Raw genomic sequence first — 25,078 nt, 5'->3', positions numbered from 1 at the left:
CGACAGGGCAGGCCGTATCTGAGTGGGAACTCACACGCGAAGGGACATCCAGGTTCGTTGAGAAGGCCCAATACCTTACGCTCCTTCTCGAGCTCAGTGTTTTGCCTCCATCTTAGAGCTTTGCTGCCTCCCACTCCGGAGCTAGCTTGCTCAGAACATAGTGTGGAACCTTCCCGATAAGAAGGCGGAAAGCAGCTCGGTCCAACAGCCTTGGGACGTCAGCCCTGCTCCGATCCTCGTCTTCAGTGATTTTTTGAGTTAATTTCTTCAAGCTTTCGGCCAGTTTTGACAGGATGCCTGCAGGAAGCTGCCTGTTGAGAGACTGTTTGACCACGACATGGTAGCTTTCGTTCCTCTGCGTGCTGTTACATCCGAGGTTCGGGTACTGTGTGTGTGCTCGGACAAATTGGCGCTCTTTCGGTTGCCAATTATTCTTGAGATAAAGGCGTTCCGGCTCCCGAATTTCTGCGAGCAGCTCGCCTCGCCGTTCTTCAAGTCGCGCCTCATCGGGAGCTTGTATGTAATCCCAAACGAACCGAAGTAGCTCTTCCTTCGTTCCTTCGTATATTTGCCCGAGTCTAACAATCGCTTCTTGAAGTTCTCTGCGGCATGCCATTCACAAAGCTGCAATATTTGCCCATCTTCACCCTGAGGATCAGCTCTAATCGTACCAGACCAGTTCTGCCAATTGAGCATTCACAAATTCGAAGGCTTCAGCTGATTCAGATGTTATAAAGGCGAAAGCCAGAGGAAATGTCTTGCCTGTGTTTGTGATTCCCACTATGACAGATAAAGGCAGGTGGAGGCAATTGGTGTTGAACGTCGCATCGGTTTGCATGAGGAATCCGCTGACGAATCTTCTACCCAGGCGGATCTGCTCGGAAGAACAGAAGAACAGATGCTCGAGTACTCGCGCTGTCTGTCGTCCTTGGTCGTCAAGAAGGTATTTGAAGAAGCAACGAACACGGAAGTCCTCGAACTCCAAACAAGTGAGCAAGACGTCAAGCGCTTCTTGACTGCTGCGTCTCCTTCAGACCGGCTCAGGTTGTAGAACTCCTTTGCAGAAAGACAGTTGCCTAAGCCGTGTTGGTCGAGAATCCGGGTTGATTCAGTTGCTGACAGGCCGGCAGTCCGATGCGCGAGGGCCAGATCGACTGCCGCAGCCCGCTCTGGGATACGGGATCTATGGCAGGCGTAGTGGAAGGATTTTGAAGTGGCGGATGCGTATGGTACGCGTAAGTGAAACCGACCACCCAGCCTTTTCGCTCTTCTATCCCTCCGCGGCCGCTCCGGATAGTTTTGTAGGAGACATAAAGACTATAAGGACACTCCTTGGCCTTGGTGTACGTAAGCTCCTTCTTTCGGTCCCCTCCTCTGTGACGATGTCCGGCAGCTTTCGAGTATTTCGGTACCTCTACCGTGATGGATACAATTCACTCGCAGGCGGTCGCGTACCTTGCTGGCAGTGACCAGAGCGAAACCCTGGGTGAATGCATAGTTTTGGAACCAGTGAAGGGCTTCCTCGGGGCTGTTCACTTCGTCACCGGTAACAGGAGCGCGGAGATGCTCTTGCGGTAGGGCTTCTACAGCTTTGTTGAAGCCGGAGCGGACATCATCGGGGAGGCTGTCGCGGTACTGGATCTCCATCGCGTTCGCGTTCGCGTCGGACGAGATGCTGGATCTCCATTGAACCTGAACAACGCGATTCTTATTGCGACGCGCACCCTAGCAAGGGGCGATGAACGATTATTCCCGTTCAGGTTGTAGTCAAGGCGCGATGGCTTTTAACCCATGCTTAGCGCGATAATCCCTGCAATATGTCTGTCCGGAGCCATCCCGGGGAAATGCCTCTTCGTGCGTGCAAGGACGTTCTTATTGACATGCCAGCGTCATAGTAGATGCGGTATCAAGTGGAAAGATGGATTGTCATTTAACGCCTTGATTAACGCGAGGTCTCGGTCTGTGACGATAATGCGAGGCCGTTGTTCGATAGATTGTTCGATGAGTGTGACGGTACAAGTGCACGAACAAGGTCGGGTGCGACTTGGGTAAAGTGATTGTCTACGAAGAGAGAAGGAGGTTCCTAAGGAAGACTCTGACTTTCGCTATTTACATGAATCAAAGTGAGACATTTCATAAAGTATGAAAGTCACATGATCGTTCCCTCACACATGGGCCTCCCTTACTCCATCGCTTCTGATTCTTCCACGTCTTGCTGAGCCTGTAGGCGAGCATTTTGCACTTCTTGTTTCGTGGGTCTTGTAACGGGCAAGCCGCTTTAACGGCGGCTGCGCCGCCTAGCTTCTAGAACCTTCCATTGGCTCGAAGCTATAAAATGCCGTTATGCTCTTATGTAGTAGATTCTCTTTCTTTCTTTCTTTTCTATCTTGATAGTAAACAGCATAGGGACTAGTTAGTTGTATCAACTCACTAGAGGCCTTTCACATACTATCAAGATCACTGAAGACATTGAAGACACTGAAGACACCGAAGACACTGAAGACACCGAAGACACCGAAGACACTGAAGACACCAAACTGAGTCCCGTCGAACTATTAGCGTTCAGCGAAGTCGCGATGGCCGAAGATAACAACAACATGCAGCCGGACGTCCTCAGCGCCCTGGTTGCCGAGATACGAAGTCTGAGAGAAGAGAGTTCCCGAAGAAACACCCAGTTTGAAGAACGTTTTATTGCCCTGGAACTCCAACAACACCAGCAAGCCCGTTCGTCTGAACTCCTAGAGCCAACGCCATCTGTCACCCCGGCTGTCCCCATTGAGGACACCCGTGTGGTCGCCACTCACAACCCTCACCCAACCAAGCGCCCCAAATTACGAGACATACCGAAATTCGGCGGCGACAAGGCCCAGTGGCGAAGCTGGAAACTAGAAACCGAAGGAAAGCTACGAGTCGACAAAGAAGCGCTTGGAGATGCAGAAGGCCACTTTATGTACATCTTCATGAGCCTAGAAGGCAAGGCTAAAGACAACGTGACCACATTTGTGGAGATGCAAACCGAGAAGAAAACGTTCAATGTTGCTGAACTACTCAACCGCCTCGAATTGCTGTACGGGGAGAGGGATCGCAAGCAGAGAGCTACACGCAACCTGCATTCGATTAAGCAAGGAGAGAATGAACCGTTCACGTCCTTTTACCCCGCTTTGAGAGGAGATCGCCAATGCCAACGCCAAGTATTGGCCAGATGACAGCAAGATTTCCTACCTCCAGGAGGCACTAAACGATAAAATGAAAGCAACCCTCATAGGCTCTGACCCTCTGCCATCAGCAGCTATGTTGGGCTGGCGAGGAGGTGCGATTCGCTGAGCAGCCAGATGGAATTGTTGGGTCAGTGGAAAGGCCTCGAGGCAACACAAAGAGTTCGGACAACTATGACAACCACCAGAATCATGGAGGCCAGGCTGCCCAGAAACAGCCTGGCCAGAAAACCGAAGTTAGACGAGAGGATATGATGGAATGGGAACCAACTCTACAAGCATCCGCGAAAGTGAACGCTGCGCGCACCCGCAGTGATAAGAACACATATGGTTACCAATCCAAGCGACCAGAAGACCAAGCGCTGTTGGGCAAGCGTGCCAAGTGGGTCGACCAGGCCGAGATGGACGCCCGTTACCGTGAAGGGCGTTGCCTCCGTTGTGGAAGAGACAACTGCAGAATCGAGCGCTGTCCATTGGCTGCGCCTATCCGACCCGCAAACACGACCCGACGCACTCAGGTCAATGCCGTGACCCCGTCACGACCAGCGGTCACTAAAGCCGAGGTCGCCGAAGACGATACTTCTTCTCATAACGATGAAGATTCAGACTAGGGACACGCGGCGGCTGTGAGAGAATGGGATGTGAGCGGAAAAGCAAAAATGGACGGAGAACCGTTCATAGCAGACGTCAGGGTGAACGGCACAGACTTCGTGCCATCTCTTGTCGACTATGGCTGCCTCTGCTACGGCGCGGTTAGCAAGCGCACATTTCACTCTCCAGTTGCCACATATACGCGTTCAGCCGCGTATCTTGGAGAACGCAGCCGGAGACGGCAAGGAGGTCAAAATCGACAAGATCACGTATGTGTCGATCGACCTCGATGGACATCAGCAGCATCGTGTTTTCATGTACGTCATCGACGATCTGAACTGGGATATGATCCTGGGTAAACGATGGATGGAAGACCAGGATGTTCACATCCATGCGAAGGAAGGATATCTCGAGATCGGGTCCAATGGAGTTCAAGTACGAGACCGACGACGTTACCAGCCTCCCCAGCTAGATGTCTCTAATGTCATGGCCGCAACATTTTTAGCAGAAGCACGCCGTGACAAACGCAAAGGCGGCATTGGAGTTCACTCGGTCACGATGGCGGATATTGACAAGGCCCTAAGACCGAAACCGAAGACTGACGTAATGGAGAAGCTGCCACCACAGTACCACAAGTGGTCTCGAGCTTTCTCTCAGCAACTGGCCGACCAGCTGCCCCCTCATCGGCCAGGTGTGGACCTGAAGATCGAAGTGCTGAAAGACGAGCATGGCCGAGAGAAGCCCTACCCTGGGGACCGCTTTACAGCATGTCCCGCGAGGAGCTATTGGTACTACGGAAGACTCTCACAGAACTACTCGACAAGGGATTTATTAGAGTCAGCAGCTCGCCAGCCGCGGCACCAGTCCTTATGGTGAAGAAGCCCGGCGGAGGCATCCGCTTCTGCGTGGATTACAGAGGTTTGAACCATATAACGAAGAGGGACCGCTATCCCTTGCCCTTACTGAGCGAGACCTTGCGAACGATAGCCAAGGCAAGGTGGTTCACCAAGGTAGATGTTATAGCAGCGTTCCATAAGATCAGGGTCGCCCCCGGCGACGAGGAAAAGACAACTTTCAGAACGCGCTATGGATCCTTCGAATGGCTGGTAGTTCCATTCGGCCTGACAGGCGCACCAGCAGCCTTTCAGCGGTACATTAACAGCGCGCTCCAGGATTACCTAGACGATTTTGTGTCAGCATATATCGACGATGTCCTGATCTTCTCCTCTGGAAGCCTACAAGACCACCGCGACAAGGTCGGCAAGGTCCTCCAACGACTGATGGACGCCGGGCTGCAACTGGATATCAACAAGAGTGAATTCGAAGTCAAGGCTGTGAAATACCTTGGGTTTATCATCGAGGCGGAGTGTGGGATCCGAGTCGACCCTGAGAAGGTTGAGGCTGTGAAGGAATGGGCAACCCCGACGAATGTTAAGTCCGTGAGGAGTTTTATTGGATTCGCGAACTTCTACAGGATGTTTATGCCAGAGTTCTCGGTGATAGCGGAGCGCTAACGCGGCTAACGAAGAAGGACGTGCCATTCCGTTGGGATGAATTGTGCGAAGAAGCCTTCGAGAAGCTCAAGGACCTGTTGATCACGGCCCCGATCCTGCACACTTCCATCCAGAAAGGGAGACTATCGTGGAAGCAGACGCTTCAGGATTCGCGTCGGGAGGCGTGCTCTTGCAGAGAGATGATAAGGATGGACTGGTACGACCTGTCGCATACTTCTCGAAGAAACATTCGGCAGCCGAAGCGAACTACGCTATCCATGACAAGGAGCTACTCGCCATTCTCAGATGTTTGGAGCAGTGGGAACCAGAGCTACGGGCAGTAGAGCACTTCAAGATCCTAACGGACCACAAGAACCTGAGGTACTTCTACTCGGAAAGGAGGTTGACAGAGAGACAAGTGCGGTGGTCGGAGTTCCTGTCCAGGTTCCAATTCGAGCTCGAATGGAGGCCGGGCCGCAAGGGCGGATTGCCTGACGCACTCTCTCGACGGGACCAGGATATGCCGGCCAACTACTCCGATGAACGACTAAAGGGACGCATTATGAGGCTATTCCAAAATGATCACCTTAGAAGGGTCCCAATATCGACATTGTCTACCAACACCGAGGGTGCCCAGGAAATCAACTTCGGAAAAGAGATCAGGATATTTGAAGATGAGGAGTTACAGCAGCTGTGGCACGCCGCACGCCAAGAAGACAAGCTCTATCAAGAACTCACGAAGCTGGTAGCAGATGGAGCGAAGAGTTTGCCAACAGGATTACAGAAGGAGAAGGTTGTCAGCATTTCAGAATGCTCGTTAGACAATAGGGGCCTGCTGTGCTTTAGAGAACGCGTCTGGATACCCGGTTCGGAGCCGCTACGTACGAAGATCATCCAGGAAACTCACGACTCTCATATCACCGGACATCCTGGAAGGGACCTCACGTACTCGACTCTGTCGAGACGCTTCTTCTGGCCGGGTGCCGCTAGCGATGTACGTCGGTTTGTGCGCAACTGCGAGGTTTGCGGACGAAACACCATCTGGAGGGATACAAAGAAAGGACTCCTAAAGCCGCTCCCTATTCCGCAACGCATATGGAGCGAAATTACCATTGACTTTATTACTGACCTCCCACCGTCGGGGAAAGATGGCGCGACGAACTGCATGGTGGTCACGGACCGACTCACCAAAGGCGTCGAACTCGAAGGATTACACGATATTTCTTCAGAAGCGGTTGCAAGAAGACTCTTCGAACGACACTACCCTGTCCATGGCATCCCAACGGCTATTACCAGTGATCGGGGTCCCCAGTTTGTCAGTGGTATGTGGAAACACTTCTGTCAGCTGCTAGGGATCGAGCAGCGGTTGTCAACGGCGTACCATCCACAAACCGACGGTGCAACAGAACGAATGAACCAAGAGGTAGAGAGGATTCTTCGGATATGGACAAACTATCTGCAGGAGAACTGGTTGGACTTGCTTCCAGTCGCGATGGCGACAATTAACGAGCGGAAGCAACCTCCACCGGACTGAGTCCGTTCTTCTTCATGCACGGCTACCACAATGAGCCAATCCAGTTAGTTGAGCATCGAAGCACGGAAGACACAACACAGGAAGAAGCTGCAGCGGAGGATTTTATTCAGAGACTACAGGATGCCACGGAGTTTGCGCAAGCAGCGATAGCTATGGCCCAGGAAATACAGCAAGCGCAAGCCAACAAGCACAGGACAGCCGCACCGAGATACAAGCCTGGGGATTGGGTATACCTCAACTTGAGAAATGTCAAAACATCGCGACCCTGCAAGAAGCTCGATTGGTTACATGCCAAATATCAAGTGCTCACCGAAGTCAGCCCACATGCCTATAGGTTGGATGTGCCTGGACGTATCCATCCAGTCTTTCACGTCGATCTACTCCGGCCAGTACCCGGAGACCCATTGCCTTCGCAGAAAATCGATCAAGAGAGTGCCCCACCGGTGCTGGTGGACGGCCAAGAAATGTACCTCGTCGAAAGGATTCTGGATGAAAGAATGGAAGGTACGCATAAGAAGGTGCTCGTAAAATGGCATGATTACTCGCAGCCTACGTGGGAGCCCCTTCCCACTATTCGACACACTGATGCATGGAAGCAATGGAAGAAACATAAAAAGAGTGTCACCTTCTCAAGTCATCTTGACACAGATTGCCACGATCCCAAGGAAGAGGAAACGTTGGACGGGAGGGAGGTAATGTAACGGGCAAGCCGCTTTAACGGCGGCTGCGCCGCCTAGCTTCTAGAACCTTCCATTGGCTCGAAGCTATAAAATGCCGTTATGCTCTTATGTAGTAGATTCTCTTTCTTTCTTTCTTTTCTATCTTGATAGTAAACAGCATAGGGACTAGTTAGTTGTATCAACTCACTAGAGGCCTTTCACAGGTCTGGGTTTGTTTTTGCTGTGCTTCTCGAAGTCTCTGATGGCGATGTGAGCGTTGACGACGTTCTGTAGTGGTTCCCATGTTGCCTGCTCAAGGTCGAAGCCTCTCCATAGTATATGGTACTGGAAGCCTTTCTGTTTTGTGCGTTTCGAGTCCAGTATTGCTTCAATCGCCCAGAGTTTCTCCCCCTTTGCATCTAGCGTTATTGGTGGGGGCGGTGTGTTGTATTGGCCGGGGAGCGGGTCGTTTGGTGCAGGGTGGTTTTCCATATATGGAAAGGTGTGCAATCCATACTGGAGTATCGCCCACATTTATTGCAAGTATTGCAATACACCTTTCCATTCTTGGTCCGTGCGCATCCCGCAACAGCTCACCTATATGGTCTCGGCAAACGTGCCAAACACGACATGAATCAATGAAAATCAAGGAACAGTTAACGTGAACGTAATGACAGACGACCGGTCAAGGGGATGCCAAGCAGAAATTTGCTCCTTTGCAGGAAACAGGCGTAGAAGTTGAGCCAGGATTTTACCCAAAATCTGGGGACCCGCCACCACCCTCGGCCCTTGCAAGATATCGTTCTTGAGCCAATGCTTTAAACATTCTCCCTTTTCGACTTGTTTCGCGTCCAATTGGGCTCTTTCCCATGAGATTGTGCGACGCGCCCTGAGAACACCCGCTCAGGTTCATCACTCATCGCCGGCATTGATAGGATGTCTATGGCCATTTGTGATAGCTTGGGCCATCGTTTTCTCTGTTGCTCTTGAAGCCACCATGACAAGGCCGTCGTCGGCGTAATGTCGTACGGATCACATGAAATGTAATCTTCGTACTCGTCCTGGCTTGACGGTCGAGTGCAATTCTGCAGGTTCCTTGAAATGCGATCAAACGCGTCAAGGTCCTCGTCATCATCGTCATCTAGTAAATGTTGCGAGAGGAGCCATCCACAGTGTCTCGGTATGTGAGCCAAAGGTCTTTGACCTGTTTGAACGCAGGTTTTTGCCACTTCTTCTTCCAATTTGCCTGGATGTATGTTGTGCGATAGCTGGGATGAAGGATCAAGGCAGCTGCATAATAGGGCGATGCTTCTGTCTTGCTATAATATTTGTCAAAGACTTCCCACCCTCGTTTGATCCTAAAGGACAGCTCGGTGTCTGATTTGTACGTGACCTATTGCACCATCTCAGCGCTTGCACAAGGAGATCAGAGGAATGGAAGGCATGGTACCAGGGCTTCATCAAAGCATCGGATCAAGACGTCCATCGTGAAGAGCACTTTGTCCAGGGTCGCATGATCCCCTTGTGTTGCTAATGTCGCTCGGGCGAACGGTTGAAGGATCTTCTCAATTATTCGGAGCCGGGCCCAATCTTCCGGCAATAGAAAATCCGCAGAAAGATCTTCGAAATGATTCTTGGTGTAGGTGTCCAGAGCGCTGGCAGTTTCCTGCTGAGTGGCAACATGCAGCATCTGATACCAGCTATTCCACCTCGTACGATTGTCAAGTGGAATGCCCTCTCAGCGAGTTCCATAAACTCTCCACTGCGTCCTGATGAACTCCGGATGTTGACAACCAGGTTGTGGAGCTTACCAAGTGGTCCAAGGCGGCGAAATTCGGTGCGCTGCCTTTGAACTTTGCCAGGTCATCTGCGTCTTCGCATATTTCGCCCTCTTTCAAGTCAATAGAATTCTGGAACAGGAAAGCTTGAACTGCCAAGTTGATAACGTGGCCTAGGCATCGGAGGCGGTGAACTTCAGGATCCCATTTGACGCCCTCTTCCTTGAGATACGTGCTCACTGCCCGGCAGAGGGTGTCATTCGTGCTCGAATTATCCCCAACGATGCTTCCAAGGCGTCGCAGAATACCAAAGTCCCGCAAGATGGGAAGAAGTGTAACGAATTGCTCCTCCCGGAATGGTTCGCCACAGGCCGAAGTGCAGGAGAGCTTTCCGTCGTGCTTCTTGTGCGTGGTCAACAAAGTGGGAGCAAACTCCGAGAAGAAGGAGCCGATTGGGGGACGTCCAAATGTCAAGCGAGAGGTGAACCTTGGATTTTGCTGACTGGAGCTTCATTCGCACGATATCCTTGGCCGACTGGAAATGATTGTCGATAATTCGTGGAATAGTCGAGTGGGCGGAAGGAGATGGTCCTTCGCGACCGGGTTCAAGGTCGAAATGAAGAGGTGAAATTCGCGGGATTCGACAATTCGATAAGGAAGGTTTCGTGCGACGATCAGCCAAGCTAAGGCTTTGTTTATCTTGTCTTGGTCCAGGTAGCGTTTGAAGACCTCCGACTCAATCTCCGTTGTGTGGCCCAATTCCCGTGCTTGCTGGTAGAGTTGCTCAAACCCTCAAAGATGGATGATTGAAGAGGGTCAAATCTTCCACGACTCGAATATCGTGCTTACCCTCCAGATGTTTTCGAAAGTTAGTGGTAACTGAAGTGCTGTACGGGTTCGTCTGGGGACAATGGCTGCAATAGAGAAGACGATTTCGGCCCTTAAACTCTTCCTCCCCCTCTGCTGCAACGCGAGCATGCTTCCACGTTGCGATAGCCGCTTTGCCTCTTGTATTGCGAGATCTTGATGTCGTAGAGTCCGACAATATAGATTCAGCATCGAAGAAGGATAGCACACTTGCAGAATCCATAGTTCGACAACTGATTCGTCCGACGCGTTGGTGCAAAGTGGTGGGAAAGCGATTTGTGTTTGTGTGGGAATTAGCGGGGTTCAAGGCCCTCAGACCCCTGGACGATGGCGCTGTAGGGGTCCCGGTCAGTGGCGCAATTTGGCCAATTATTGACTGAGCATTGAAATACTATGGATCCATATCCATACCCTGTCCATGCCATAGTATGGAAAGGGTATTTCCATACTTGGGTATGGAAAACCACCCTGTTCGAGAAGCGCCAAACTCCTGCCCCCATTCCAGGAAGTGGGTTGACTGGAAAGAGTGCCCAACAGGCCGCGAGCACGCTGCTGATTGCGTTGTCATTCGTCTTTCAAGGGTCTTCAACGTCAGCTGCTGCCGTTGGTTGTTGATCAATTGACACCGACGGCTGCCGAGTGAATACGTCGGATAGGGGTGATAGACGAAGGTGAAGATTTTGAAGATTTTGAATGAAGGATGAATCAAATGAATTGAATTTTGGATCTTGATTCAAAATCTTCAAGCTCCAATTTTCGCGATTCAAGTTGGGTTTGGGCCAATTCAGGCCATTCATGAATGGTTTGAAGGATCCCTAAACGAAGTGAATTTGGTGTGTACCTGAGCGATTGCAAAGATGCCTCAAAAACGCCAATAAGTAGTATATAGTTTTAAGTTATAGCCTTCTAAGAAGTCGATAATCCCGAATACTACAAAAATTAACTTACATAAATACTGATCCGCCTGTCCTAGGCAAATCGACTGAAAATAAGCACTTTCAAAGCTCTGCCGAATCCTCAAAATACGTCGGTACAACGCGTTCGAATCCGCCACTGTACACGGCTACACTCTTAGAGCCCCAATCCTCCGAAGCCTCCATTGTATCTAGACAGGGGGTTGATATCGCAGACTTATCGGCTTGGGATGCAGGAGGTTTGGGGGTAGGGGTTCAGTGGGAGCCTCGGTGGGAGGAAGAGGTTGAGGAGGATTCTCGCCTGAACACAGATTAGCATATACCTACATATATAATGAGGGTATATCCATACATACCATCTTCCAGCTTGCCCGGAATGTGGTCTGGTCTCCAAATAATACTATTGGCAAAGGGCAGGATGTCATACTCCATGGCCGCCTTGATCAACGCCTGATCGATCTTATCTTCCTGAGTATAAGCACTCCGTAAAAGTGTTAGTACTCGCACCGTATCTGCCTTCAAGGCGTGACGGCGGATACCGAATTCGTCTCTACAACCGCTGAAGAGGCGTTCCACGTCAACTTCAGAGCCAGAGACAGAGAGAAGATCACGCGCCGCCGCAGCCAAAAGTGGCCACTCGACCTTGTGTTCTTTCCACCACTTCAGTAGGAAGTCTGGAGACTTTGCAATAGACTCGTCGAACTCTATTCGAGGAGCTGCAAGCCACCGTTCAAGCTCCGAAATAGGGATCGCCGCGCCCGTCTCCGCCTCCCTCGCCTTCTTCATTTGGATGGCTCTCCATTGCGCAATGGAGACTCCTTGAGGACGCTCAGCTGGTCTGGATTGGCTCATAGTTGAGTTTGTGGCATTCAATGCTGCTAGCTCCGGCCACTCCGTTTTGAAATACTTCTTGACTTTAGCCATAATCTCAGAGTATTGATCCGGTATCATCATTTCCAATTGGTGAGTTTTATAACGCGGATCCAGGATGTGAGCTGCGAATAGCATCATTTGATCGTCAAGCTTCTTCATATAAGTAACGTGTTTTGCTTTGCCCTTCGAGAAGGCGTCTCGAATGGACATATCAAGGTCTGTAAAGTCGCCAACTCCTTCGACTACATCATCAAGGAGAGCTTCCAAATCCCAATAGATATCGAGACTTTGTGAGATCGGCGGCATAACTTCGGAGACTTTCAGAGTGTGGTCTTTAAACGGCTTCAGAACCTTCCGCAGTTGATAGAGAGCGACAATCTCTTCTGATAAGGGCAGGAGGCACTTGACTTGCGGGTGAGTATCAACGAACTCAGTATACTCTGCCTCAAGCTCGAGGAATTGGTCAATCATGTCGTAGGCCGAATTCCAGCGAGTGTCGACATCGTAGGTTGGCTTCCGGTAGTGCGTGCGCGGCATGCTTTTGAAGTCTTGCTCCCTAGACCCGGATCTCAACATCCAGAGATTGAGGAGGCGGATTTTGGCAATCCCACTTCGACTAGAGTCTCCCGGAATGGTGTAGTTGTTGCTTTTATTCTCTTCGTCCCACTTGTCAAGCATCTTCTTGGCTTCCTTCGCTGTGCCTGCTTTGAGATCTTGCAAGACGCCCTCACAAATGAGCGAGGTAATATGAGCTAGACAGCGGATCCAACTCTTCCTGCCGTGAAAGCGCATGCGGGCCTCCTATTGGGCTCACCTTGTCGTCGAATTTGGTCTTGAGAGAATCGTACAAAGACTGACAGAGCGTGCCGTTATTGCCGGCGTTGTCTCCCGTAATGGCGAGAAGCTTAGGCTTGAGCCTGAGCTCCTCAAGCGTCCTCTCAACTATCTCAGCTAATTGTTTGCCAGTGTGAGATCTTTTGAGCTCAATAAACTCAATAACTTCCTCTCTCTCCTCAAACTCCGGTGTAATCCAGTGCGCAATAATGGCGAAAATGGGCACCCGATTCGGTGCTGTCCAGATATCAAGGGTGAACGAGATGGTGGCACAATTGTACTCAAGCTCAATCTTCAGCTTCTCCTGCGTTCGACAAAGTCTGTATATATATGATTGCGTAACGTTATACGACTCCTGTACACACATGTTGTGTTGTGAGCCAAGAACATCTCTTGAAAAGCAGGAGTCTCGACAACAGAGAAGGGTTGTCGGTGTTTTACAAACCACCGGCGGATAGACTCCTTTGCCGTGAGTCTTGCTCTCTGCCTAGGTCGACCGCTCCATGCGTCTGCCTCTGTATAATCTCCTCCACCAATGGCGCGGCCGTATCCATTAATTCGAGCGTGGTGAGATTCCTTCGTAATACCGTGGATTTTTAAATGGTCTCCCATGCCAGAGGTAACCCTCGGCGGTTCGATTCGAGGACCTGGAATCTCTTCCGAAGAGTATTGGGATTTTGAAGGCACTCTATACAAGTCCACCGGAACTCTTGGAAGATCTTCGGCCCATCCTTATCCTCTGAGTAAAAGCTTCTGTCTATAGCTTCCTCTGCATATACCAATAGACGTGGCTGTTCTTGTCTCTCTTCTTGCGAACATGCTTTTGTTTGTTGTCGGCCCACTTCTTGATAAGTCCGGCTTTCTCTGCGAGCGTCATATGACTACTGTTCAATGGCGGCTCTGGTGTATCCGCGTCGGGCATGTCATCATCTGACTCACAGTCAGGATGACCCGGGGGCGCGCAGACAATTGTATCTTCGCCAGTTGGAAGAGGAGAGGAAGGAGCCGGAGTTGCGCTAGAATCAGCGCGCGCGCGGGATTCCGAGGTTGAATTGAGGACGTTCGATGCGGGCATAATTCTGCGTTGGCAATTTACGCCGGGTCCTTGGAGCAAAGAAATTCGCTGCGGCAGATGTTTTTGTTTCAGCAGGGCCATACTACGTATCATGTTATAATTAGCTATCCACTCGTAAGGTAATTAAATAAGGAGGGTAGATTGAGAGTAATGAAGTTTTACCTGATCTTGGCTGAAAGGCTCGAGAATGGACGCGACACAGGTAGTCGGAACGACACCAAATAAACCACAATAAAGTGTCAAGGAGTCGGGGTTGAACGGGTAGGATAGGTCGTCGGTCAGGGCGTTGATTCGGGGGCTGATCCGAAGCCGCTGTCGGAATATCGAAGCAGGAATTAGGCGAGGTCGTGGTAAAATAATGTCGTGGCAGTTGTCGCGAAGACCGTTGCGCCACGCAGGCAAAGGTGGATGGGCTGACGACCCTGTCTTTCCGACAGCAGTAGAATTAACAGGTGGTCAACTGAGCGGAAATAACGCGTCTGAACGCGGCTAGTTGGCACAATATATCCTTATCATGCAGATTTTTCGGGTACTTCCTGATCGGCTAATTTGTATGGACAAACAAGTAGCAGTCATATTGGGCTCGAGGAGTAGATAAGTCCCTAACAGCCTCCAAATCGCGAGCTGACTCGATTCGTGTCACTTCCAATTGTTCGCGCAGTATTGAGATGTTGAGGATCTGAACGCGGTTTTCGAATCAGCTTGCTGGGGCTGTACAGCGGTATAATTATTATATTATATATCCAGAATATGGGTTGCCGAGCTTAATATGTGCTTGAAATGTAGTATTCCAACCAAAAAATGGGCTATCCATTGATTGCCTTCAAGATGATGTGGCATTTCTTGAGCAAATGTTAACGACATGTAACTATCGAGGTTATATCATCCGAACGAGAAAATCCAGAACATTCGAGCGGCACTACATTTAAATCATGTGCATTATAAAATGGCACTGTTCATGAGCTTCATGGTGTTTTTAATACTCCGTATAGGGTGGCAAGATTGCTGAAACGGTGGCGTATCAGGCACTGTTAGGTCGTTATACCACAATATATGGACGCCCTAACTGCCGTCCTTCGCCTCGATTTCCCCAGCGACGCCCCCGCCAGACGCGGGCGGCGCGGGACTAGGATTTTGCCAGTGGAGTGTGGACGGTGGAATCCAACTGAAACACGCACAACAGACTTTTAAATACGCAGAGCGTCATCACAAGCGCGGCCGAACTCGAAGTTACCGTGTCCGCGCGGGCAAACCCCAATGATGGGGTCAAAGCAGCTTGTTTATTGATGTGTATGTGAGCCTGCCGAGGAAGAACAGGGAAGAGGCCCTTGGTGGGTGGCTTCGGGTATTGACCCTTTCCTCCCTGTATGTCCCTTGGCCGCGAAGCGGGGTGATAATTTTTTTTCGCCTTACGTTTCGACCATATCGCCATTCATTCACAATTTTTATGAATGAATTGAATGAAGACTCCTGATTTTTGATTCGTCGAATTTGAAGACCTTACCCGATTCGGCTTCATTCAATTCAAGGGTCCCGAGGCCGATTCGACTTCAAAATCTTCAAATATCAGCCCTAACGTCGGAGTTTCTGCTGCGAACTTCCATTTCGACCCTTGATGTTTTTCCTCCAAAGCAAGACGGGGCCAACAGCGACGGCCATTATGGTGAGGGAACATGTCGTGATTGAGATCAGTTACGCGGTTTCACCTGACTGAGGAATTAGAAGAATCGTATGGGTCGATTTTAGGTAGACGTAGCGCAAGGAAACAAAAAGGACAGGAAGTAGCGCAAAGGACAAAAATAGATATCTCATGTGCTCAATCATTTAATACTCGCAAGCATCGTAACCCGCTTCACATTTAATACTTTTTGTTGGGGTTTTGTCTGGCTCCCATTCCTATAATAAATGCAAATGACTATCTTTTAACCTTCGTAATGCCCACTAGGCGCTTTCCGCCGTCCCGGGTAACATCACCGAGTTTTAGAACACCGACGCAACGACCACGCCCGAAATGGTATACCTCTTTATTGACGTTAGGCGAGTTTAGTTTTAGAAGTGTACCCCGTAACTTCACATTACGTAGTGCAGTAGCTTGAGCGTCAAGACGGGTTGCGCGATGACGCTACGGAAGGCTAGCACTCTCTGCGGGATTACGTGTATCAAGCTCCGACAGGACCAGGGTCGAGAAAACGAGAAGCCTGAAATTGAACCGGGAATAATCCGCAAAATATATGCTCATTTTGAGGCTGCTGGGTGAACTGTAGTCTAATAATACCTCTTCAATCTTCTGAATCACGTTGCCGAATGTCTCAACTGTCCTCTGAAGGTTCGTTTTCGTCATATTCGCCGCTTCTAGCTTGATAGACTTGGGGCCTTCACGCTTGAACATGCCGCTACTTTGAACTGATTCCTTGTCAAAGGCTCAAGCAGGCTTGGAAGATAGCTCCATTGCGTTCACATCATCAAGTTGTTTGAAGACAGAAAACAGCTGCTATCTTGAGCCAAAAGGCGCTGTCCGTGGTGCAGGATTTGGTCCGAATTGGCTGGTTCAATTCTTGTAACAATTGTGAGATAAGGCTACTGTACTCGCGTGCTTAGGAAGCCGCAGACTACCGAGGACTGCGAAGTTGTCGCCTCCGCAAATGGCCTCCGCACTGATCCAAATATGGACTTCTCTGCCGGTGATACGCATTTATAAAAGCACGACAAGCTCGCAGATCTCTTCGCCTTCGTATTATAGCTGCTCTCCGAAATGTTTCTATCTTTACTTTTGCCTGCGCCGCTGTGGTAAGCGCGTGTAAACCTGAGCGCAAGGGATTGTGGATAGTCCATATGCGATCGATGCAGCAGAACACCTTGGTGTCGCCGTGGAAGACATATCAAAGCTTAATTATGGGAACAGACTAAGCTTAATTGTTCCGGGTCAAACAGTCACGATTCCATATGTTTCTTCGCTTCTGCCGCCGGCGACATGGAATATGGAAGCAATTACGACAGGGAGCGCGATTAGTTGCAGAGCATATCTCGAAATGGTGCCATCAACAACACTTAACACACGAGTCAAAAATACATTGAGTACTGTGACAAGGGTTCTTTCTCGACATCCACGCGTCGTCTAGGCCAAACGTCGACTGCATCATCCAAAAAATCGACGTTGTGGACAATGACGAAAAGTGCAGACACCGAAGCCAATCCAATTGTGACAACTACAAGCGAGGCTACATCCAAGCTTGTCGAAGTGTCACTTTCGAGTGGGAAAGACATCTCGACGCCTTCTACGGCGCTGTCTGAAACCCTCCATACTGGGCAGTCTTCGAACGCCTGTGGAAGCACGAACCGCATCTCGGCCACATCGTCACCAGCGTCTGAACCCACGTCGGACTCTGGCTCAAGCCCTTTGTGCATCGCACAGAAGGCTCCAAGAATAGGCGAAAGGTTGACCCTGAAGAGCAGGCGCGCTTGGCCAGTATTTTCTGTCAGGAGGAGAGGATCCTCTCAGCTCCAAGAACCCCAGCTTCCTTAAGCAGTACTGGAATGGAGCAAATACCTACTTCTACTCCTCTATTGGACTGGCGGGGACATGGGTTGTTCCTATACGGAAAAGATCGACAGAACTTTGTGCGCGGAGACGATGAAAAAGAACTATTTGGCCTGTAAGTTGCCTATTAACTTTGGCCCAAGTTATCTATCCACCCACTTTCATTAACTGTACACCCAAAAAGTGGATTAACTGTGGCTGACGGCCGAAGAGGGCCGATACCGCCAATTTGTATGCACACATTCTCTACGATAAGTAGAGCCAGGTAGTAACAGTTCTCCTTCAACGATAAGGCACCCAAAATTGAAGCTATTCGTACTGCGCTTTCTATGCTGATGAGACTATTCTTTGGTGTTTACAACAGGCCTCCTTCTTCGAGTGCACTACGCCTGATCCGCTTCATCTAACTGTGATTCCAATTGATCCCATACATCCTCAAGGGCGGCATCGTCCGTGAGGCCGGCGACGAAGATGCAGTCTTGGGTCTCCCGCCGTACCGGCTGATCGTCATCATCAGAGACTGGCGTTTGACGCCCGGCTTGTTGATACGCCCGTTGCATCCGTGTGCCTGCCTCGTACGTATCGCCGTTTTCCTCGATGTGCCGCAGCCTCGTTCCGTTGAAGTCATCGCGGCCGTTACCGTACCCGTCATCGCCGCTGGTGCCGTTGAGGGAGGAGGCAGTCGTATAGCCTCAGCCCGCTCATGCCGTTCAGCGATCTCGTGATGTGACGGATCCCGCCGCGTTGATCTTGACCGCCGTGACTCTTCGAGGTTGAGTGAGCCTTGGGCGGCCCTTAGCCCTGATAACTTGTGGCTCGTATGGTGCCCGAGTAGGGCTTGTGCCCTGAGCGCTTGTATCGATCGGAATATACCAAAATGGGTCGAAGTCGTCGAGTGTAAGGGAGGTATTGGTGTTGATAGACTCGAAGATTCGATGGCAGCACGGTAGCCCTCGACTAGTAGCCCAATTACAAGGACATTGACCTGGCGGCGGTTTGGCCCGTTGACTTCGGGGTCTAGAGGATCTTGCGATGCTCATCTATTAGTAGCTTTAACGCATATGACGATACTCGCTCGCGGATCGGCATATACGGCGCCTGTAGGAGAACGTTGATATCTTGTGGAGGTTTCGATTCTCTATCGCTGTGATCTGAGCAGCCTGATGGCCCCAGAAGCGTTCGAATCGTTGGAAAACGGTCGTCAAATCGCCCGTACAGGACCAAAGGAACTTCTTCATATGAGAGTGAAGTCCTCGACGATCGAGGTCGTTGTACGCCCGAAGTGGCGATATTGATTAACGAAACAAGATACAAACTTCTCCTTCCAAGGCGTTAGCCACGTATTGCAACAGTATTGTATAGCTGCAAGCGGGTGGCGGCCTGGTGTCTCAAATTGGCGTAAACGTTCGTTGAAGCTATTCACATCTTGTGACTTGACGATCTCGTTCCACTCTTGTAGAAACGCTTGGAATGCCGGGGCCCGTACGACTCGATTGCCGATTTTTGATGCCTTAGGAAAAATTGCTTGCATTTCGCAACGACATTCTGGTTAATATGCCACGTGCAGAGAAGGTTAGTACTGTTTTGAAGCTCGCGAAAGCTATCTAACGCCTTAAGCAACGCAGTATCTCGGTCCGTGACAGTGACCCTTGAAATGGGATCGACTCCTTCTCGCAAAGGACTAGCAGCAACGAGATAGCCCAATAGTAATGGGACTCGGTCTCGCCGTTCAAGAAGATAGAGGCAATAGAGAACGTTTTGTTATCTCGAGTGGCCGCGCAGATATTCAATAACGGCATATTGAATCGGTTCGTCTTGTAGGTACAGTCGAGGACGAGGACATCGTGATGCTGACGCCATCGATGGAAGGTAGCACGAGGCGCGAGAAATAGCCCAGTTAGCCGGCCCTGGGGATCACGACTATCTCGATGAAAGAAGTCGGACTTATCTAGCCGGTCGTAGAGAAACTGAAGAGGCGTACGGCCAGCTAGTTCTTCCTGACGGTGCCTAGCCAAGGCGTTACTCACGTCTTGAGCCGTGATACCGGCTAAACGAGGATCGTCGTGAACCAGGTCACGAAGCTCGCCAGCAATATCGGTCGGCCGGGTATTGTTATTAAACTTCCGGATAATGTCGTCGCGATACTTCTGGATAACAAGCGCCCGGTACTTCGGAAAGACCATCGGGTCATCAACAAGGCGATGATTGTGAACATCGTGAAGATAAGAGATAGTCCAGTAACCGCGTTTTTCCTTCAACGAGAGGCGAAATTCACAGTCTGTTTTCTGGGTTGCTGTATTGAGGCGACGACGAGAGATATGAGCAGCTTTATCCTTCCGATTTTCGTAGGGGCCGGCCTTGATACAACGAACAAGTGCAGACTTGCGTTGGCCAGCGTTATCCCGCTTCGATGTTCGAATGTGTAGGGCGTAGCCCTCAGCCTCAGCAACGGTATCGGCGGCTTCCATCGCGGCCTGGAAGGTCGGGAATAGTGTCTTCGTAAGCGACTCCATGATTCGGGCTCGTAAGGGCAGAAAACGCGGTGCGAATAGCTTCAGTTTTGATGGTATTGCTGATAGTTACGGTTACAGGATGTTGTTACGCAAGCATCACGAACTGGCCAGCTGGCCGGCCGGGAATGGGCGCACCAAAATTAGCGGCATCGGCACTGCGCCTGACCCAGCCACAGTTGATCCACTTTTTGGTGTACAGTTAATAAAAGGAGGTGTATAGATAATTGGGCCCTTAACTTTCTAGTCTGTAAAGCTGACGCTAGGTCTCAGGTAACAATGACGGCGCTGGTGGTTTCACAGAGAGACAATGCGTAATTTATGAGTTTCGGCATTTTGAAGCAGAGCCTGAGCCTGGACTCTACTCAGTGTCTTCACGGCCTCTTTACATGTCTCAGAAACGGTCTCGGCTACGGCGTCGAAACGAACACATCCATAGATAACCCTACGTTCACCTGTTCGCGCACAACTTAACTGTGAAGGGAAGGTGCTTTCTAATTCTGCTCGAACATGAGATAATTGGCAGGGTGTCAAGATGTAAGCACAGGGTGTACCCTTTCATCATTTGCCTGACCCTTGCGCCCAGTCAGCGATCAGAGTCGGATGCACCAAGGCAGGAAGATGTATGAAATTTATTTATGGCAGTGAAATAAGCAGCATTCACGCTACCAGACCTTTAGCGCTCAGGATACGTATTTAGATAGAATGCGCGATAAATGTTGTGTCGCAATATCAAGCCTGCTTAGGATGATTACTCATGAAGTGGCGATATTACTACGCAACGCCGCTGTTGCCTGGAAGGCAACAGCTAATGCGTAGGCAGGCAACAAGTCTTTCATTTGTGTATAAAGAGCTGCACAATTCCCTGCAGCTCATTCACTCACCTCTTGTTCTTTAGATAATTCTCATCAATTGACTGATGCCATTCAGGTCGCTTTGCACAGCCGCTGTCGTGCCAGGTGTGGGCCGTAACTGTCTGACATGTTGCTGTTAAGCGATGCTATAAACCCTTCTGCATAACGTCACCCTGACGCCAAAGCAGCCTAGGTGGCGACATGGGCAAATCTCAAGGCATCCAAACATCGATATATGGAAAACCCTCTGTCTGTCATTGAGGATAGACGGCAATTCACATGTGGGCTCACTTTTCATTTTCGGCCCCTACTAAAGAGCAGCCACTCTCAAGAAGAATTATCTTCATCAACTGGCTGGAAAGGGGCGTTCGCGATAGCTTGAACTCGGCGTCTTACGACATTCTTGAAAGGGCATCGTCACTAGTTCTCCTGGTGCCACTTCCCCGGGCAGATAGTGTAAGGATCGGAAGCACGACTAAGAGAAAGTAAAGAACCGGAGAGTCATTGATTCTATTGTTGATCTCTGTAAAGCTCCTTTAGGGTTATGTTTCCATCGTCTTTATACTCTTGAAGTAGAACAAGCTGTTATACAATGTCATGGCCCACATCTCACGGAGGATGAGCAAGCTGACCCTAGAAGAGATTAAAGACAAAGTGATGGCAGCGGGAGCTTGGAAAGCACCTGGAGAGGGTGGCCTCCCGGCGATGGTGGGAAGCGGCTCGCACGTAGGGAAATACAGGATGTGGAATCTCTTTGATGCGTCGCTCCAAGACACCAACGGCGGACAGCGAAGATCATCGTCCTAAAGAAACCGAGGAAAGGCGAACACGCTGGCCAAGGCCTGGCGGCCAATTTCCCCCGGCCGACTCTTGGCAAAATCCTGAGGGCGGTTGTCGCGGAAGACAACTCCTGTGCAGCGAAGACCCATAGACTCCTGCACGAAAATCACTTCGCGGCGAGAAAACGTAGGCCGGCGGAGCAGGCACTCATACTCCTGCAGGAACAGACTTGTGAAGCATGGCAAACTAGCAGGCAGCTTGGTCAGCTTTGACGTGAGGAGTGCGTACAATGGCGTATGCACAGAGTGACTACTGGAGAGGATAAAAGCCAGGGGAATTCTAGAAAGATTGGCAAACTGTATGGATGCGCTCTACTAGTGGTTTACGGCCTCAGTGGGTTTGAATGGGCACCCATCCGAGGAACGAGTCTTGCCCCAGGCAGGTGTGTCCAATGGGTCATCATTGTCACCAATCGCATTCCTATTCTTCAATTCAGACTTGGTGCAAAGACGGATCAATGCAAAAGATGTTTCGATCGCATTTGTAGACAACTGCTTCGCTTCCACCTTTGCATTTCTCCATGAGATCGAGAGAGTATCCAATCGACTATTGCCGAAGCCCTCCAGTAGGAAAGACGTAGCGGCGCGACACTGGAAGCATACAAGCCACCGTCATTTACTTCACAAGAGAATTGGAACGAACCAGTGACACACCGTTTATGATACAAGAACAGCAGGATGTCAAAACGAAAAGCAGACGAAACTCCTAGGGTGGCTATGAACGCAATTCTTCAGTACAGGGCTGTCACGCGCCTAAAGTGCTTGACTCGGTAGATGGCTGGTTGATTCCAACTACTGGCTGGAGTGACTATTCCAGAGAAAGCACGGGGCTGGGAGGCATCTCGTGGTTATAAAGTAGGGTAGCATAACCCTTGGAGGAGCTCGTCAGAGATCAACGAATTGAATTATTGGCCCAGTTCTTCACTCTCTGTTTCGTTGTGTGTGTGCCTTACAAGGGCGCACGTGGCTAGAGCGGCCGCCAGAGGGCTCACGGCCACCATGGGTATGCGTAGACTGGATATGGTTCCTCCACAGGTGGCGGGACAATTGTTAGTCGCAACGGTAGCGCCCGCCATGGATTATGCCTCTAAAATTTTGGATGCACCCGTATGGCGTGAGAAGTGGTCTGACAGGGCCAGAATTAAGTTGTTTCAAGAACGACACGGTCGAGCCGGCGAGAAAGGGACTCCCGAATCCGCTCTTTCAAACCAAGAACAAGATCCACGTCTCGCGGCAGGGCACGGATAAGCCGACACCAAGTGAATTACCAGGTCTCTCGTCAGTGAGGCATAAGTCGCGGTTTGCGCTTATGCTCTGTTGGTTCTGGTGATCTCGACCTCCACTCATGACGAGGATGCCATAGAGTTTGGTACTTGCTCCTGAAACGACCGCAGGTGCCTGCTCCAGTCTCTATGCAGAGGCCGAACGACGCACTAAGGTCAAGATAGTGTCGAAGTGTTCTTAGGTATGTTGAGGGAAGAGGATGGAAAAGGAAAGTGGGAGACGAGGAGTCTCTGAGCCGTTGGTGAGAAAATGACCCGAGCCAAAACCTGCTTTACTTTACTAGGTAACGTCTTCTCATGAGACTCACACTGAAGCTATCGCACGGAGGATGAGCAAGTGAGCATAAAGATCAGGGACTGGAAGACTCTTGTTCCTATCTAATGAGTGGGAATAATCAATCCTTAAATACATCAGTTGTAAGAGTGAGTGGAGCTGCTGCCTGCAGGCAGCAGCTCGCCTAGTGTCTACTGCCTGCCAGGCAGCAAGCAGGGAGCGTCGACCCTGCAGCGCTGAAATCTTCTGGGTGACAGAAGGGCTATTTCCAGGTACATGCGTCTTAGCACGGACAGCAGTATGGTCCTGTCCGTGGAATGCCCAGCTTCGAGGTCTCATAGACGCCATTCAACTTGCTCCGAATTCTGCTGTTGGCATTGGGCATGCGTGGCTGGCCCGCATGCATTAGCCCAGACAATAGCGTCAAAGATATCCCTATGGATGCAGATCGTATTCCCATGTTTCTTGAAATGGTTGCCACAGCTAGTAAGAACTCAAGCACCCCTTGTTCTCTAAGGAATACACCGGGATCCGAAGCCTACCTCCACTTCACACCAGCTTTCGAGATGGTTGCCATACTGGACAACAGATCAAAATGTTCAGGCGTTGAAAGTCACCTTACTGCGGTTCAATATGCGCTTCTACTACGCAGCCTGCGATGCAGCTAGAGCGCACCCCCGCTTCTCAAGATGGCCGTCACATTTGCTAAGGATGGGGACATGACAGGTCGACAGGATGGTGCGGCAGTCATTGGATGAGAGCTAGAGCCGCTCGCGTGATCATGCTCCATGAGCGTTAGATGACGCTCACTTACGCTCGCCGCAGGAGACGGCACCGCCTCTTGAGGCTCTCTGCCTTTGAAGAACAACGAGTGTTTTGGGAACGAAGGGACGGAAGGGCCGTCGGACCCCTTCACCTCCTCCCCTCAGTCCCCATTCTCGATTCGTCCGTCACAATTCGTGTCTCCCCACCCTTTTGAATGTTGCGTAAGCCACCTTTAACTGGGCCCACAGTGGGAGCCAATGCACAGTTTATTCCGCCCGGAGGGAATAACCCTAGAGGGCCACGATACTAAGCTATTACAGATCCTCCATCTCATCCTTGTATTTTTACTTTCTTGGCACGCAAGTGTTAAGGAAGTAGCCCACTCACACACCTTTTCACTTAACAAGTGCTCTCGAACCATCCGAAACTGCGCCGCGCGCAAGCGCCGGCAGCGGCCATGGCACCAGCCTCAGGTTCGCATGCCGACTCCAATGCCTTCATGAAAGGCATACAATCGCCAACCAACCTAGCAACTCATGCATCGCAGCCTCGATACGGCTCTCAGGCGGAGGCTTGCCCCAATGGCTCGTTCCCTGCGGTTCAGCAGCTAGCCCAGTCAACGCCTCATAGCGAAACAATCAACGCTGCCGTCACGGAGGAACACAGCCGGAAGTGGTATCGAATGGCCCGGTCTCGACCGGTTCCTCGAAAAATGCACCAGTATCCATCATTGAAGCGGCTGAAAAGATTGCTCGCGACCAAACAGCAACCCATGACGCCAAACTGGCAGTCCTTCGGGTCTTAAGCGAAGCATTCGAACAGGCAGCCAAGCAGTTCACGTCCGACGCCAAAACAGCATCGCCAAGCAAATTGCCACCAAGTTTTGAACTTCTGGAACCAATCGCTCGCCGAGTTTGATGAACCACCGAAACCCACGTACAGCAGCGTCCTCGCCTCCGGCAGAAAGCCCCAAGGACAGCTGGCCGTTACGGCCCCGCCCCACTACAGCGAAAACAACAAACCGCCACTCGCCTCCAGGGCGACCACCCGTGACCCCACCCAAAGAGGACCTCCGTGTCTTTGTCCGACTTGACGCTGATGCTCCGGCCCGAAAACATGAAAGATACGCAATCCGGACCCACGTCGCCGCTAGAGTCGGTATCGACCTGCGCCGCGTCCCGG

At 50.7% G+C, this 25,078-nt stretch overlaps 4 protein-coding genes across 4 annotated transcripts; 1 reads left to right on the top strand and 3 right to left on the bottom strand.

The window, feature by feature from the left end:
* Positions 1 to 661: 661 nt before the first annotated feature.
* Positions 662 to 1,647, bottom strand: HRG_01638 (MULE transposase domain-containing protein; the record flags this gene model as incomplete). The annotated part of the gene is made up of 3 exons (XM_044860109.1): positions 662 to 979; positions 1,018 to 1,169; positions 1,419 to 1,647. The coding sequence occupies 3 exons, from the start codon at positions 1,645 to 1,647 to the stop codon at positions 662 to 664; spliced, it is 699 nt and encodes a 232-aa protein (XP_044723742.1).
* Positions 1,648 to 2,576: 929 nt separating this feature from the next.
* On the top strand, positions 2,577 to 6,833 carry HRG_01637 (reverse transcriptase (RNA-dependent DNA polymerase) domain-containing protein; the record flags this gene model as incomplete). The annotated part of the gene is made up of 9 exons (XM_044860108.1): positions 2,577 to 3,067; positions 3,529 to 3,632; positions 4,039 to 4,497; positions 4,548 to 4,678; positions 4,745 to 5,200; positions 5,281 to 5,473; positions 5,557 to 6,063; positions 6,121 to 6,301; positions 6,347 to 6,833. The coding sequence occupies 9 exons, from the start codon at positions 2,577 to 2,579 to the stop codon at positions 6,831 to 6,833; spliced, it is 3,009 nt and encodes a 1,002-aa protein (XP_044723741.1).
* An 866-nt stretch (positions 6,834 to 7,699) lies between these two features.
* HRG_01636 (chromo (CHRromatin organization MOdifier) domain-containing protein) lies at positions 7,700 to 7,984 on the bottom strand (the record flags this gene model as incomplete). Its single annotated transcript, XM_044860107.1, has 1 exon — positions 7,700 to 7,984. One exon carries the CDS (start codon positions 7,982 to 7,984, stop codon positions 7,700 to 7,702), a length of 285 nt encoding a protein of 94 aa, XP_044723740.1.
* A 3,258-nt stretch (positions 7,985 to 11,242) lies between these two features.
* HRG_01635 (uncharacterized protein) lies at positions 11,243 to 13,125 on the bottom strand (the record flags this gene model as incomplete). Its single annotated transcript, XM_044860106.1, has 4 exons — positions 11,243 to 11,352; positions 11,408 to 12,695; positions 12,739 to 13,062; positions 13,120 to 13,125. The coding sequence occupies 4 exons, from the start codon at positions 13,123 to 13,125 to the stop codon at positions 11,243 to 11,245; spliced, it is 1,728 nt and encodes a 575-aa protein (XP_044723739.1).
* Between the last annotated feature and the right edge of the window lie 11,953 nt (positions 13,126 to 25,078).

This window comes from Hirsutella rhossiliensis (assembly GCF_020360975.1).
Source record: "Hirsutella rhossiliensis strain HR02 chromosome Unknown scaffold00002, whole genome shotgun sequence".
Classification (NCBI taxonomy): Eukaryota; Fungi; Ascomycota; class Sordariomycetes; order Hypocreales; family Ophiocordycipitaceae; genus Hirsutella; species Hirsutella rhossiliensis.
Note: the sequence above shows the minus strand (reverse complement) of the source record. Positions and strands in the feature narration are given on the sequence as shown.